The 16,072-nt window shown below is 34.8% G+C and overlaps 3 protein-coding genes across 7 annotated transcripts; 2 read left to right on the top strand and 1 right to left on the bottom strand.

Annotated features, from left to right (window-relative positions):
* Positions 1 to 3,610: 3,610 nt before the first annotated feature.
* LOC140822765 (multiprotein-bridging factor 1b) lies at positions 3,611 to 6,265 on the bottom strand. Its single transcript, XM_073183635.1, has 4 exons — positions 6,063 to 6,265; positions 5,237 to 5,320; positions 4,060 to 4,142; positions 3,611 to 3,958 (listed from the first exon to the last, which is right to left on the bottom strand). The coding sequence occupies exons 1-4, from the start codon at positions 6,193 to 6,195 to the stop codon at positions 3,839 to 3,841; spliced, it is 420 nt and encodes a 139-aa protein (XP_073039736.1). The 5' UTR covers positions 6,196 to 6,265; the 3' UTR covers positions 3,611 to 3,838.
* A 1,093-nt stretch (positions 6,266 to 7,358) lies between these two features.
* Positions 7,359 to 13,339, top strand: LOC140822764 (polynucleotide 3'-phosphatase ZDP-like). 5 transcript variants are annotated; one of them, XM_073183630.1, is made up of 10 exons: positions 7,359 to 7,549; positions 8,282 to 8,338; positions 9,397 to 9,465; positions 9,668 to 9,724; positions 10,014 to 10,090; positions 10,606 to 10,687; positions 10,802 to 10,852; positions 12,130 to 12,251; positions 12,341 to 12,410; positions 12,925 to 13,339. In XM_073183630.1, the coding sequence occupies exons 1-10, from the start codon at positions 7,388 to 7,390 to the stop codon at positions 12,976 to 12,978; spliced, it is 801 nt and encodes a 266-aa protein (XP_073039731.1). In that variant the 5' UTR covers positions 7,359 to 7,387; the 3' UTR covers positions 12,979 to 13,339. The 5 variants fall into 5 exon arrangements, with proteins under 5 accessions (XP_073039731.1, XP_073039730.1, XP_073039734.1 ...); XM_073183629.1 differs by having other exon boundaries at positions 10,802 to 10,918; positions 12,925 to 13,336; XM_073183633.1 differs by lacking the exon at positions 7,359 to 7,549 and adding an exon at positions 7,557 to 8,206 and having other exon boundaries at positions 8,295 to 8,338; positions 10,802 to 10,918; positions 12,925 to 13,335.
* A 439-nt stretch (positions 13,340 to 13,778) lies between these two features.
* LOC140822761 (peptide-N4-(N-acetyl-beta-glucosaminyl)asparagine amidase A-like) lies at positions 13,779 to 15,839 on the top strand. Its single transcript, XM_073183627.1, has one exon. The coding sequence runs from the start codon at positions 13,871 to 13,873 to the stop codon at positions 15,641 to 15,643; it is 1,773 nt and encodes a 590-aa protein (XP_073039728.1). The 5' UTR covers positions 13,779 to 13,870; the 3' UTR covers positions 15,644 to 15,839.
* The last annotated feature ends 233 nt before the right edge of the window (positions 15,840 to 16,072 follow it).

Raw genomic sequence — 16,072 nt, 5'->3', positions numbered from 1 at the left:
TAAAAAGAAAATGTGCACGGATTAATATATTTATAGCTTTATATATTATATGATAATAATACTTTGATTATCTCTTACTTTTCTATGTTATCTAGATAAATTTTATATGTTTTAAGAAATAAAAATGCGCCATGCGTTTTATCTTTTTTCTTTATCAATTTGTTTTTGGTTTCTTTTAACATTCCCTATAAAATCTTGTATTCAGATATATGGTAGAAAGTTGAGTCAACCCGATCTATATTTAATATGAAAAGTACATAATATGGTCTGGTTGAATATCCGTCTCGTAAATTGATATGTAAAATCATTTCCCGGGAGTTTTTGTGTTCTTACTAATCATGATATTTGGCATATTTAAAATTGATGGTGTTTTTATGTACTATATTTCAGCTTATTAGATTTTGTAAAAAACAGATAGAAATGTAATGTTTTTAAATTGTTGAAATTAAATTATATAATATTAACACACAATATTTTTTATGTTGCTCGTCTATTTATAAATTAATACATGGGAAAACCAAATCACAAATAAAATTGTGTGTGATGTTATTGTTTTTTCTAACATCCCATTATATTTTTATTGAAGGCCAAATGATATTTCATCCAAAATCTAACAAACTAGAGTTTCCACTCGAATTATGCACGGAAATGGGAACCGATAAAAAGCTAAAATTATCACGAAGAATTGATAATTTATACAGTTCAAAGATAAATTTACGACTTCAACACATACATTAAATTTAATTTTCTATCGGCGAGACGGTATGCGTCATTTCTTTGATCTAACGAACTTTCAATGCATTGGGACGTTGATGAAGTGATGCTGGGGATCAGGACCTCCGGGACTAGCCCGCCTTGGCTTGTATCGACCATTTACGTAGCCGTCGCCTGCATCAATATCATGGTATTTCTCGAGAATCATCTTTCTTCGAAACATAGCTCGAAAAGATTCCGAAACAATCATACTCTTACCATTAATGATCCTAGCTTCCGATCGACCCCCCGTTGTCGTCGATATCAATATAAAGCACATGAAGAACTTCAAGCTCATGTGGCACATAGTATTCTTGGTATATACTTGATGATTCAAGGCATGGGTATAAATAGAGAGGTATCCTTACCACAACCTAGTACCCTTTTGCTTGTGATGACTTTATTTTTTTGTGCTGAGTTTTTGGTTTTTTAGTGTTGACAAAAGTGAATGTCTAGTCATGAATTTTGGCCTACTTAAACTAATATATGTGATGTCGAGAGACTGAAAAGACACATAGTACTTTGACTGAGATGAAGCTTATTGTTTGTCTGACCAATTCGCCCATTTCTAGGCATCAAAGGGTCACTATCTTGATCATTTAAACCCTCCTTCTTTGGCTAAATTAATACTTTCGATTTTACTCCAGCCGAACAAAATCTGCAATCCATCGATGACTTGTGTCTCATCTAAACTTGAGATTCAGAATATAATAAGGCATAGTTTCGTATACATGATAGGATAAACATGTGATATATAATATAATGATAAGTTAAGGATAAATAAGATTTAGGATATTATATTTAATGTTTGGTATGATTGTAATAAAAGTGATTAAATTTATATATTACATTGTAACGACAAAATTAACTTTATCATAATAAATTTTATAATTTCAAAATTGTTGCTTGAGTTCATATTTTTTATCTGTTCATGCGTCGATAGTGCTTGCATGATTTATTTATTTTTACCTAATTTTATATATTATATAATAAGATAATTGAGCCCTTGATTTTGTGAGTCAAGTCAAATATCAATTTTTAAGGTTAATCGAGTGATAATAATAATTTTATTGAGATTTATAAAAATTATTTATATAATTATCTCGAATTCATTTATATTTGATTTTAATTTCTACCTACTAGCATATATTTATAAAAAAACATTTATTAATTGAGGGTAATTAAGTCATTTGTAGTGTATTTTATCATTACATTAAAATTATCACACCTAATAGAAGGAACATTTTATCCTTCTAAAAAATTATTTTTCAAAAGCCCGTGATATTATAATAGGTTTTTTAAAAAGGTACTTTATCCATATACCAAATTATGTCTAAGACGAAATATTGTGTCTTGAGGTCCAATTGTAAAAAAAGAAAAAGGTCCAGAAATCCTTTTCTTGCTATTTAATTTAGTTGTGTAGTTTCTTTTGATGGTATCGAAATTTAGTTATTATTTCGAAATTTATAGTTGTTTGCAAAAATTTCGTACCAAAGTTGTATAAATATCACTTCAAACTCTATTATGAGATCATATAGGATTCCCATGGTTATGTTCTTTTAGTTTTCTTATTATTATATTTCTATTGTCTTATGAGCACTCGAGCTAAGCTTCTAGCAATTGGTTACTTTTTTGTATGTAACGGATAAATCTCCGAGTTAATGCAATACATTGCAAATCACGCTATCAAGCTAATAAACCGTACAGGTCAAGTTTGGTGCAACATGCTAGCTCGAGAAAGTGTTGGTAGGAAGAATCGAACTCATGATCACTAACCAAATGCTTATATACTCTAAAAAACTTCATTGTTTCTTAATAGATCATTACACTTGGATCGTTTACTCTAAAATCTATGTCATGTTAGAAGTCAAAACAAGTCTATATTATTGGAATATTCAATTAATCGTACTCACATTTGTGCAAAGGAAATGTGATTGCATAGTTCGCTGCATCTATTAGAAGTCATTGGAAAATAGAGAGCATATGGTTTCCCTACCTTAGAATTTATGGAAGTTTTTGTAACCACTTCCTATTAAAAGTTTTATTCCGGTCCCTTTCATGTATTGTGCGCTCTTTTCAAAAATAAAAATAAAAATAAACTAATGGGCAGGGTTCGCAAAAAGCCCACCACAACATAGAGAAAAATATCATTTTTAAATCCATTATTTCTGTTAAAAAAAACTAGACAAAAAGCATTTCACTTGTTTTATAATCTTTGTGGGATTACGTACATGAGCGCCAAAAGCATCAATTTCTATATTTTAGGGCTCTACTATATGTGCTATTCACTATTGTATTTTTGTTAGTTTTTCTTTCACTAAAAAATTTAACTAAAAATCGAGGATCTGCTAAAGCCCGTGAACTTTGAAGGTGATCGATCCACTCTTTGATAAGAATCGTGTAAGCTGTTTTCTTTATCGTTTTCACGTTTTTATTATTTAAAAGTTCACTCCATCCACACTCGAGAAAGATGAGTAAAAAATTGGCATTTTAGGCACAAAAATCTATCGTTATTTTGACTTTTGAGTCACTGTTTTTTGGTGGGATGCATGCCAGCCTATGGGACAATGTCCCGACCAAATGGAGCGTCGTGCGAGCACTCAGTCGCCCTTCTTATTTTTGAATACGAGTTATTGGAGTACATTAATTCAAAATACGTGTGCATGATTATTGTATTTTAAAATGTTGATAAATTTGAAGTATACATGTAATAATTGGCAATTATTTTATAAATATATCTTACTTAAGATATGATAGTATTAACATTTTTCCTTTGACGAGGAAACTGTCACGACTCTCTTCGTTTTGAGTTGGTTTAATTTTTAATATTTGGGATGAAGGTGCTTACAACGTGGTATCTAAAACTCGAGATCACGTCCTTTTATTGAGATGATTTGAAAAGATGCACAGATGACAGATTTGGACGATTTTATGGATTCAACAAGAGAACCCATACCAGGCTTAGGACAATCTGAGTTAATAGCAATTACAGTGGCCAAAATATGAGTAAAAGACGCGTTCATGGGCACATCACTTTTGGAATCAAGTCAACAAGGAAAGTGCAAACGATTCCCCATGTTGCTTTTTATTTCTTTCCTCTTAGTTTTGCACCAAGAGCCCGCTCGAGTTTAGAAATTATCTGCTGATTTGGGATTGCCTTCCCAGATTCATATTCCTGAATGACTTGGGGTTTCTCATTTATTAACTGCAGCAGAATGAAGCCAGTAATGAAAATTTCAGTTACCAATTATAGGCTGACACAAACATGAAAGATGGGAGGAAACTGGAAAGTCAGAAATAACGAACCTGAGCAAGTTGAGACTGTGTCAGTTTCTTATCTATTCGAGCTTGCATGATAGCCTTTTTCAATTCGGTGGGAACCCTGTCATCTATTGCAAAGTAAAAGTAGAAGAAGACGAGCTTTAATGTTGATAACTCAAGTTGCACAGAATCATTTACTGATTATCATGAAAAATTAGATATTCAAAACACTGTTTAGTTAAAAGTATCATTCAGTGGAATAAAGAAGAAACCAGAATTTTGTGCGGATGCTTACGTGTTTTGGAATTTGGGGAGATCCATTGATGTGCAAAGTCTATGTTTTTCAATAATGTGGATTAATCTGTGTTTACAAATGGGTGTGTGGCCTATAATAAGACTTGACAAGTGAGATTTCAAAAAAATCTATCTGAGTATTTTGTTTTGGTTTTCACATTGAGGCCAGTAAGGCAATATTAGGGATATTATGTCGGAAGAGTTACATTCCCCAGCTGGAAATTAATCGAAAGATGATCCTAAAGATTATGGAACCCTGCATGGAAGAAACGAGGGCATGAAAAAAGGTAAGCCTATAATTTTGTTTAGGTTTTCACATTGAAGCCACTAACGACTTGATAAGTGTGGCCTATTAATCTGTTTTTACAAATTGGTGTGTGCCTATGATTTTGTTTTGGTTTTCACATTGAGGCCACTAGCGACTTACATATTTTGTTTTCTATAAATCCTCTCTCTTATTTCCTTTCACTCTCTAGCTTCCCAAGCTGGAAACTAACCGAAAGATGACTCCTAAAGATTACGGAAAGCTGTATGGTAGCGAGGGCATGAAAAAAGGTAGGTTTAAAGCAAAATAAAACAATACAACCCATTTATCACCAAAACGAGTGAGAGGCCTTGTTTCCAGTTTCCGTATTTTGTTAGTTTCATTTTAGGCTGAAGTAGAGTAGCTTCAAGTGAGGTTAAGTCCATCCAATCATTCATCTTAAAAACAAGCAGAACCCAGAGAGGAAAATCAACTCCATAAGTTAATTTCAGGCCCAATGACTCAAGCATCCATTACATTTCACGCCTTAGCTCGTGTGAAGAGAAATGTTCCATATGCAAACAACATGAATTTTTTAGTATCAAGAATGAACTACGAAAAGTGAACATAAAGATTGAACTAATTCAACAAGATGATAACGAGAAGAAACTAAGTTCGACTCACGGGACAAATTTTCTGTTTCCTCATCAAGCTTCCTAGTGTTCAAAGAGGTGCCGCTTGAAGCAGCCTTGTTTGTTCCCGCAGTTGCTGCAGTTTAATATACAGTTAGAATCAGAGAATAAATTGTCTAGGAAAAACCAGACAAACAGGAAGTGTTAAGGGAAAATTATACCAAATTTTAATCAAGGGCATGCTCATATTTGGTTTCACATGTCACGAAAAACCTATGCTAAATGAAAAATCTAGACTTCGATAGAAAGCTCCATAAGATACAACAAGTATAACAGAGACATAATAATTTCGCAGTACGAAACGAAAATGAAAAGGAGGTTGTAATTAAGAACGAATTCCAATTTGAACAAGAGTTGTAATTATTTAAAAAATTAACATTCTGGTTGGCTTCAAGAAGCACGCGAAACACGGGTCATGGCTAAAGAAATACTTGCAGGACTGTCAGGGTAGCATCAGTGCATCGCCTCAATTTGAGAGAAAAATATCAAACTTTTTGTATATATTTTTCCCGGAAGAGATAAGTCGTTCAATCGAATAATATCCATATAATTGGTCATGCAAATCTATTTCAGCACAGGCATGAATAAAATTACCACGATAACACTCAAAATCCGACACGCAAAATAAAACCCTAAAATATAACTAATTTTACCAAATCAAAATAATACGAGATGGGAAATTATTGTAGTATCCACATTTCATATGGCGAACCATATAAATTTACCCTAAGACAAAAAATAAAATATAAAAGATCATAAATAAACCATATATATTCGAAGATATATATCATACAATATCATAAACAACGAATACGCACACTTCTTGATGGTTTCTATTTCAGCTCCCGAGCGTCGGGCGGCGTTGACGGCTTTCTCATCTTTCCGTGCGGCGGCGGTAGGCGCCTTCTTCCGGATCACTACTGGCTCCCAATCTTGAGAGATTCCGGCCATCGTCGAAAGGTTATAACTGATTGAAAATTTTTGAGTAGTTTTTCAGCCGGGTATATTTAGAGAGGTCACCGTTTGGTATTGGTCATATATATAGGGGAATAGGAAGGCCGCGTTTGGATAAAATTGTAAGGAATAATATTTTTTTTAAAAAAAATTACATATTTATCGAGAAATTATAGTGATTATTTATGGGAAAATAAATAAATTAGAACCAATCTATTGTGAGACAATCTTACGATTATATTTTATGTCATCACTACTTGAAAAAAATAACATAAATTTCTCTTATTTCATAAAAAAATGTAGATTTGAACTCTTGTAAAAGTCGAAAAATCATCCACTTCATACCAACCCCCCAAATGACCAACGCGATGGTTAGGCATCCTTCAATAAAAGAATGGTCTTTTGAGATTGGAGCCGATGTTCTTCTTTTGAATCGAGTAGAGGAATGCAGTAAACATGAAATAGAAAGAATATTAAAATTGAAACTTTATTGTAATTTTTTAAAGAGTATGTCTTTTGTGAGACGGTCTCACGAATCTTTATCCGTGAGACAGGTATCCTACCGATATTCACAATAAAAAATAATATGTAGTGCAGTTTATCTTGACTAACTTGATTTTCAGTAACTACGGACGCAGATGAAACTAGAGGCGGGAAAAAATACCGAAATACCGAAAAATCGTACCGAAAAAATACCGAATTTATCGAAAAAATCGATATAAAGAAATTTTCAGTATCGGTATCGGTAAGAAATTATTATTTTTCCGGTATTTCGATATATATCGAAATACGAAAATAATTTTTATTATTTTTAAAAATTTAAGTTCATTTTCCATATACCGACAAAATTTTTAGTGTCGGTACGGTACCGATATGAACTTTTTTCATATCGAAAATTTGATATACCAAATATACGGTATACCGAATCTTCGCTATCGATATAGAAAAATTTCGTACAATATTTACGATACGGTACATTACCGTAACCATCCCTAGATGAAACTCACGTTTGTGCTTAAAAAAAATGTACCATTCGCGCGAAAGAACTAGCATTTCCTAAAAGAACAAACGTATCCCCAAATCAAATTTGTCTTTAACATCGATCTTGACCAAAATATAAATTGCTGTCATTTGCTCCTTTTCATGGTAATCTCCTGCAATGTCGTCGTCTCCGTTCATTGTGTGAAATATGCTCAAAATCTATTGCTTCCGGTGCTCTAAGGTTGGTATGGTGAGCAAAAACCCCCGAGGGTTTGACATAACCAAATGGCATCACTTGAATTGCTTTCCTTCTAGTGGGTGTAGTTCTATTTCACCAGTTGAGTCCATCGCTGGTTTCTCATCCCTGAAGCTGAACATGTGACGGGATTTTCTGGTTGTTTGGTTAATTTATTCACTATTTCAGCTGCAAATATCTCGTGAATGTAAAAAGATTTGGTGGGCTATATTGACCCATAATGTGATTTTGTAGAGGGTTGGAGTTGCTCTTAGAGAATGAAGTGACTCAAGCGTCAAATAAGGTAACGCTGCCACGGAGGATTGCCTACAAGTTAGACTTCTTCAGGAACAGCAATGTAACTGAGAAACTTCTAATATGTAGCATGTTGGATATTTGATCCAGTACTGAAGCTAAAGATGTTGGAGAATGAACTCTTTTGTTTGTTTTTTCTTCGTGTTTGGGATTTGGACCCAGTCGAGACCACGCCAATCCTATCTCGTACTTGGAATCGAGAATAACTATCAGTCACTTGCAACATTGATTTTTAGAATTTTCCAGTCATTTAATTGACCCTTCAGGCTTCATCCTTGTATTGTCAAAAGTCTTTCTGCCCTTCTTTTTAATGTTAAGGAGCTCTTATTTTGGTATGGCTCACCATTTCAAGATTGCTGATTCCTTACGAATTGAAGAATTGTGTTTACTCTCCATCATGCTTTATCATCATCAGTTTGAGCAGAAATCTAACCTTGGGACAGCTGATGGAGCTTCTAAATGAGTTCATTGAAGATGGTATACAATAAAAAAATTTCATTATCTCGCCCTGACTTAAATACGTGATACTGTAATTTTTTTCACATATATTAGGTTTGTGTCACAGACGAAGAGGAAGAGTTGGAGCAAGGAAACTTGAAGAAACAAAAGGTAGACTACTGAACGTTTTATCGATCATGGAACCAAATTGATGATACAATTATGATGTATAACATTGTTATTTCCTTCTCTTTTTTTTTTCGAGTTTTGAGATTTTGGTCATGATCTAAACACCATAGATATAGATACATGCATATACTTCAATTTTTCAGCACTTCTCAGATTACTCTTTTTTATCATATTATTTTTTTATTCCAATGAGTTATATTTTAAAATTTTAATATATTCCCACAAATATCAATTCAGATATAATATTTACTTGACAAAACATGATTTCACCTGCATGCTAAAAATTATGCCACTAAAAAAATAATTTTACACATTTTTTCGTCTCCCAAAACCATTTCCCCAAAAGAACATTATTTATGTTTTCTATTTTAGACATGCACGCCTAGCTACAAAGCATAGAAGGCCGAGCTATATGAAAGTTAGCCTGGAAATGTAATAATTTTGAAATCCACTTTCTTTTTCTGAATTTTTGGAGATTTAAGAGCTGTACATAGTAAATTGTTTATTGAATTCAGTTAGTGGATTATATTATAATATATCCCGTGGCCTAGTTAGTGAGACCTTGAGAGGTGTTTGGATGCATCAGCTCTTTGATGTATTGATTTTCTAAGGTGTCGTGTCAGCTTAAGCGCTTTACATCTTACAGTTATGGACTTATGGTCGTCTACTATCTGAGTTTAATGACTGACCAAGCTTCTGTGGATTTTACCAGTGTTCTTGTGGCTGTTTTTTCAAAATTGCCTTTGCAATTGTATGTTCTCTAGTGTGAATAAATTGCTTAAAAAGTTGCTCCTTCGTAAAAGGTTTATCCTTTACAACACCAGTTTTCTGCCTGTATCACTGATTTTGGTGATCCCTACGATCATATATTACTAATTGGGGAGTTATTTTTAAGATATTTATAATCAGTTATCGAGTCCTTCGATGATGCTATCAAGTATCGTGGTGCTTTTCGAATTGTTTTTACCTAATAAATTTTCCAGGATATTTGGAAGCAATGCTTTTGTTTATATTCTGTTACGTGACAAACTTTCTTATAGTTTGGATATGAGGATGAGGGAGAGCTGGAGATGTCCATATCCACTTCTGATATCAAAGACGGGTACAAGGTATGAACCATAATAACTTTTTATGCAAGATTGTATTTGTGGTTGTTTTTGGGAGTTTTTGTACGGTATGATGCACTTATTGCATCTCTCTACAGGCCATCTCTAACTTAAATATTTCTTTTGGGTATTTTATTGTATAATTTTTTGTTTTACCAGAATTTCCGCTTTTACAAAGTCTTTTGAAATCATTCCCTCATTTCAGGATGCTATATTATTGCCTAAATGGAAGGCATTCCAGACCATCATATTTCTTGAATGTGTAAGTACATCTCTTAAATGATGGTGCTTTTCATTACAAAGAGGGGCAATGATGATAGACTACTGGATTACCATTTTTGTATCAATATTGTTTTTCAATACAATATCCATGTTCTGTGTAAATAGTTACTGGTTTCTTGACTCTCTCTCTACATGTCCTAAGTTGCTTCTTGGAAAAAATTATTCTTTGATTTCTGCCGATCTAATTTGTATATCTTCAGTTTATGTGCGAATAACAGTGTAATACTAATACTTCTGGAAATCATTTTTTTTGGAATTTTTATTGGTAGGATGTTGGTCTTGATGATTCAAAAAAGATTGCAGCCTTTGATTTTGATGGGTGCCTTGCAAGGACATCTGTGAAAAGGTATAAGTTTACTGGTGTTGAAGGCACTTCATGATTTTTTTACTGCGAGATTCTTGTATGTATGGTAAACTATATGAGGCCGTGCCTAATTGTTGTAATATGTTGTTCTTGTAAGACCGTGAACAATTGATTCTACCTTACTGAACAGCTGATACAAAATGGAAAATTATTCTAGAGGGTCCTTGAACAAATTCTATTCTATTGTTAACTAGAGGGTCCTTGAACAAATTCTATTCTATTGTTAATGATTTTCCCTTGCTGAGATTAGTAGTTCTATGCTTGCTGGTATTCGTGGAAGAAAAAATTAACAGTATGCATGAGTCTGCTTAACTTGAAGCCTTTTTTTAGTTAATTGCATCAGATCATTGTTAAAATGCAGTAATATTTTGACATATCATGGTCACTTGGTGATTGATCTAATATGACCAGAACTTATTGGATTGATTAAGGATTTTCTGCAGCTGAATCACCTGATGCATTAAAATGATTATTCAATTGTGTTCTTTTTATCCTAGAGTGGGTGCCGATGCATGGTCTGTTATGTATCCTTCAAAACCTGAGAAACTTCAGAACTTTTATAATGATGGCTACAAGCTGGTTTGTGCTCCTTTTTCTTTCAGGCTCTCTGGATCTGTTTGAATGATATTGTATAATTCTGAATTAACTAAAAATTTGAAATGAACGTTGACTGAATAATTGGTCCTTCAATAGGTTATTTTTACCAATGAGTCCGATATAGAGCGCTGGAAGAATAAGAGGCAGGTAGCTGTTGATTCCAAACTTGGACGACTTGAGAATTTCATTAAGCTTGTGAAGGTCGCCATTCAGGTTTATTTGCTGTCTCTACAGAGACTCGTGTTCTGTTTGGCAGAGCTTTGGAACATTTGTGATCCACGATATACTTGTCAAGAATTTTTTTTAGCTTTAATATGTGTTCTCAAATGATAGATGTGTTTGTGACCTCCATATATGATATGATATGTTCTGTTGACTTATTAGTGAGAATTCTCTTTCATTTTGTATGTCAACCTTGTCCTTTTCCCCCGAAATAAATATTATTTTATTGATTGCTTTATGCTTGTGATAACACTAATATCTATCAGAAAACAGTTCCAATTTATTTTGAATAAATCTTCTTTATTTTATTCTGCATATTAATGAGTTTATTGTATTGTGATTTCTCTTCAACCCCACTTATGTTAGTTGTTCAATATGAGAAACAAGATTAGTAGATTCAGTTGAACTCTATAATGTAATGAGACCAAAGTGTTAAGATTATAGATTTGAGCCTAATTTCACCCCAAAAATTAACTAAGGGGGATTGTCCTAGTCTATAATTCAACCGATATGAGACATCTAACGCGGACTCTCACTCTCAGGAATGAACAATTGGAGCGTAAAATTTACAAGATATTTGCGAGTTATCCATAAGGGCATTCTAGCATATAATAGTGGGTCTGAGTTCAAATACAATGTTAAGATTGCGGACTTGGACCTTACTCCACCCAAAAGCTAGCTCAAGTGGGAGAATAGTCAAAATCCATATACACGACTCCCTAGGAATTTAATTCAGCCAATATGATACATTTAACATAAATAAAACTCTTTGACTTGATTGTAAGACTGAAGATCTGCTTGATGCAGTCTCTAATTTGGACAAGTTCTAGCATTTCAAATGTTTGTCACCTATCCTGTTGTTTTGCTTGAGTGTTCAAAGTTCATTATTAGTTGTTGTTTGGCAGACACCAGCTCCAGCTTAGAAATAATCAAGCTGGAAATATAATGGGGAAAAGGTGGCCTTTGATGATGGAAACTCGGTTTTTAGCATAAAAACTTCCATGTATATACTTCCTTTCTGTATAACCATTATAACAGCCCCAGTATTTTACAGCATACCGCTGCTCGAATGAAAAAAATGTGGTTTCTGGATGCAGAAATGTGTTATGTTTCATTGGCTGATACCCCTTTTTTCGAGTGTGCATGTGATGAAGTAATGATTGCGTGAACAACTGGAAACATTAAGAAAAGTAACATTTCAGGTTTTTATTGCTTGTGGTTTGAGTCATGGTGTACCAGAGGATCCCTTTCGTAAGCCAAAACCCGGGATGTGGATAATTATGGAGAAGGAATTCAATTCTGGCCTCCCAGTTGACACGAATCAGTTATTGATTACTTCCTCTTTCTCCTTATAGTGATGCGAAAAATTTATATGCTAGGTTAATGGCCTGACTAATGTACTCTACTGTGTAGATCCTTTTGTGTGGGTGACGCGGCTGGAAGACCAGACCATCACAGTGATGCTGACATCAAATTTGCGCAGGTTCTACGAAATGATGTTAACTTTAATTCGTTATATATCAAATAAAGTTTCTCAAATGTTACATGACTGGTTTCTTTTAGCTTCCTCATCTCTACAGATTCTTGAACTAATGCTGCAATTAGATCTAAGTTTCGGATTTGGTGGGGAGTTAGAGGAAACAAGGGAACTTGCATGCCCCATCTATTCCTTTTTCCCCTTTCTTACCCATGACTGCCTCAGTTTTATTTGAATTTCTACTCCAGTCCTGAGAAACCAACAAAAGCTCCACTGTGGAACTACTTTTTTTTATCTGTCCACCATGGAGCTAATTGGTTAACCACAACATGTCTCATTGCCTCTGCAAGCACTTGCATTGTTGCTCAACCTCTACACATTGTTGTGTGGTTGGAGCTTATGTTTTTTTGTGGATCGCCGTGTCTGTGTCATCATAGTGTACCGTACCCCTTTCATAAGCCTACTCAGTATCTTACATATTACATTATAATTAACCTCTCTGGAATGTGGATATTTGCAGGCCATTGGACTAAAATTTTACGTTCCTGAGGAGTACTTCATCAATTTGGACTAGCGACCGGTTTTCCTTTTTTGCCTTTATTGGTTGTGAGACCTGAGACATGCTGCCGGTTTATGGTGCTTGTTGAGAAGACTAAAACACGGACATGCAAATTGTCCAACTGTGAATATTCATTTTCATGAATAGGCCCTTTTTGTTCTGATGCCCATGTAATTGCCTCATCCAAGTTGATCTGTTCTTCGAATCAATCAGAGTTTTTACTCTGTTCGAAGAAGAGAAACCGAAATCTGACGTAGTTAAGTTGAATGGTAACGTATATTGGCCACCAAAGTATGAGAGAGTTTGGATTGAACAATTTAAATTTCACATCATATCAACTTTATGTTTTATATTAGTAAATTGCCATAGATTTTAAAAACATTCGAGAATCCATTCAAATTTAAAATTACTGATTATCTCGATGATCAGTCGAAGCTAGTGAACTTTTTTTATGTGTTGCACTACGAGACTTGAATGCTAGGATCCTTGATTTAATCGTCAATTCTAACATAGGGGAACTGTAGAATGAGTGAAGTATTGAGAAATGAAAGAGACTTCATTACTCGAAATGAGTTGCGCGACTTGGCTAAGAAAATAGAGGGGAAAGAAACATAAGAATAAACTATTAATATTGTGGAAGTAAGTTTACCCGGCCTCGTTTCGTATTCAAGGTGAAGTGGGTCCGAAAAATATTTAATCGAGGTGGAGCGGATAATAGGTCAAAATTTTTTCATGGAGAGAGTCTTAGATTTAGCGAAACTCACCCCATATCCACCTCATTGACATCTCTTACATCTTGCCTTAAAAAAAACAAAATGGAGGAGGTGTAGAATCACCTCAAATTTTGTTAATGTGACAATCCACCAGTCTACACTCTACACACCAACTACTCTTAAGCCTTCAGTAAATGGCATCATCGTTTATTCTCTTCCTCTTTTGTCTCTTCCTCATCCGCAACCTGCCGCCCTCCGCCGCAAACCTCCGCCAAACTACATCCCTTTTCCGATCAATGCTCATTTCGGAGCCTCCTTCAGGCGTTACCCTTCCCACTACTTTCTTTGAAGTCACCAAACCCATCCCTCTTCCCAAAACCAAACCTTGCTCATATTTAGCCCTCCAACACGACTTCGGCTACACATACGGTAAGCCCCCAGTTATTGCAGATTACAGCCCCACTTCACATTGCTCCTTCCACCAGAAACTTGCAAAAATCGTTCTTGAATGGACAGCAGCTTCCAAAGGTAGGCAATTTGATAGAATATTTGGTGTTTGGCTTGGTGGGGTTGAGATTCTAAGGAGTTGTACTGCGGAGCCTAGAGCGACTGGAATCGTTTGGACAGTTAAGAAAGATGTTACGAGGTATTATTCCTTGCTGATGACAAATCAGACTCTGGCTGTTTATTTAGGCAACATTGTTGATAGTACTTATACCGGCGTGTACCATGTAAATGTTACTTTTCATTATTATCCTTCTGAAGGAAGTTACATGAATAGTGGGGTTGATTCTAACGATTTATTTGATTTTGGGGCCGATTTGATTCAGCCCATTTCAAGAAATTTACCTTTAAATGATGGACTTTGGTTTGAGATCGAGAATTCAAAGGATTTGAAGGGTGAGGAATTCAAGATTCCACCGAATGTGTACAGGGCGGTGCTGGAAGTTTATGTTTCATTTCATGAGAATGATGAGTTTTGGTTTGGGAACTATCCGAATGAGTATATTTACGCAAATAATCTCACTGGTGTGGCAGGGAATGGGCCTTTTAGGGAGGTTGTTGTTAGCTTGGATGGTTACACTGTCGGTGCAATTTGGCCGTTTACTGTGATCTACACGGGAGGTGTGAATCCCCTCTTGTGGAGACCGATAACCGGAATAGGTTCGTTCGATCTCCCTTCTTATGATATCGAGATCACGCCGTTTTTGGGTACAATACTAGATGGAAAGGATCATAAGTTTACGTTTAGTGTAACAAATGCTTTAAATGTTTGGTATGTTGATGCAAATTTGCATCTTTGGTTGGATAAAAGGAGCCAGAAGACGCAAGGAAAGTTGGTGGAACACAATAGTTCACCTCTTACCTTATCTGTTTTATCCAACTTCACCGGTTTTGATGGATCGTTTGTTACAAATGTTAGTAGGTCTATAGTTTCAAGTGGTTGGGTTGAATCATCCCATGGAGTGATCACAACCAAATCGCTTCAAGAATTTGATTACAGTAATTTTATGTCTTTGGGAAATGAGGGGAATTTGCAGATTTTACAACAAGTAATAAATTTAAATAACAGTATTGATAGTATGCTTTCATCACCTTTCAATCTCTCCGCCATATCATTCAAGAAGTTTGGATTACACCTCCACTCTGATAGCATTGATAAAGGGAATGGAATATATGTTTCTGTAGCAAACGTGACTCTAGATCTCGAAGAGGAGGAGGAACAAACTTCAAAATCTGCATCCTCCTCGAGTAAGCTCAAGAATTTGCAAAATGGACAGGGCTACATGCTTGTAAAAGGCAACTTAGTGGTCTCTGGATTAGGGAGCACCCAACAGGAATACCATTTCATCGGTGATGAGTCCTGCTATTTTAGAAACGTGAGCAGCTCGAATTACACCATTCTTCACGACGAACAGAGGGATTCTTGCGGGTATGACAAGCACCGGCCATTTACTGCACTATAGACCTGTCTGATCTATGTCACATCGTGAAAGGAAAGGGATCATTCGATCATTGTTCGCTTGTTCCAGGCAAGATTTTTGAATGGACTTGCTTTGCTCTTTTTATGTATTCCAATTGAACATTATAGTGTTAGTTCATGTTTATGATTGTAATGTGCTTTTAACATGTGAACACTAATAAATCAATCCGATTCCTTTTTTCTGTTTGTCACCAAAGAGGAGCTCAAAAGTTATAAATTACACATACAAATACACAATTATTGTAAATTTCACATACTACGCGTGTACATCATGCAAATAAGCTTATATATAGAAAAAAATAGAGATTTTTTCATGGAATAGACTTCCAATTTGATAATTTTTTAACACCCAAAATAACTGAACATAAAAAGTAGGATCAGAATTGGTAGATATATTTTTAGCCTCAAAACC

This window comes from Primulina eburnea, chromosome 2 (assembly GCF_022965805.1).
Source record: "Primulina eburnea isolate SZY01 chromosome 2, ASM2296580v1, whole genome shotgun sequence".
Taxonomy (NCBI): domain Eukaryota; kingdom Viridiplantae; phylum Streptophyta; class Magnoliopsida; order Lamiales; family Gesneriaceae; genus Primulina; species Primulina eburnea.
The sequence above is the reverse complement of the archived record's forward strand: the minus strand, read 5'-3'. Positions and strand labels throughout refer to the sequence as shown.

Excerpts from the sequence above, each read along its gene's own strand:
- LOC140822761 (XM_073183627.1), top strand. The coding sequence starts at position 13,871 with ATGGCATCATCGTTTATTCTCTTCCTCTTTTGTCTCTTCCTCATCCGC.
- LOC140822765 (XM_073183635.1), bottom strand. The coding sequence starts at position 6,195 with ATGGCCGGAATCTCTCAAGATTGGGAGCCAGTAGTGATCCGGAAGAAG. Across the intron at positions 5,321-6,062 it reads AATAGAAACCATCAAGAAGT|CAACTGCGGGAACAAACAAG; the intron begins GTGCGTATTCGT and ends ATTAAACTGCAG. Across the intron at positions 4,143-5,236 it reads GGAAACAGAAAATTTGTCCC|ATGACAGGGTTCCCACCGAA; the intron begins GTGAGTCGAACT and ends ACTTTGCAATAG.
- LOC140822764 (XM_073183629.1), top strand. The coding sequence starts at position 7,388 with ATGCTCAAAATCTATTGCTTCCGGTGCTCTAAGGTTGGTATGGTGAGC. Across the intron at positions 7,550-8,281 it reads CTGGTTTCTCATCCCTGAAG|GTTTGTGTCACAGACGAAGA; the intron begins CTGAACATGTGA and ends CACATATATTAG. Across the intron at positions 9,466-9,667 it reads ATATCAAAGACGGGTACAAG|GATGCTATATTATTGCCTAA; the intron begins GTATGAACCATA and ends CCCTCATTTCAG.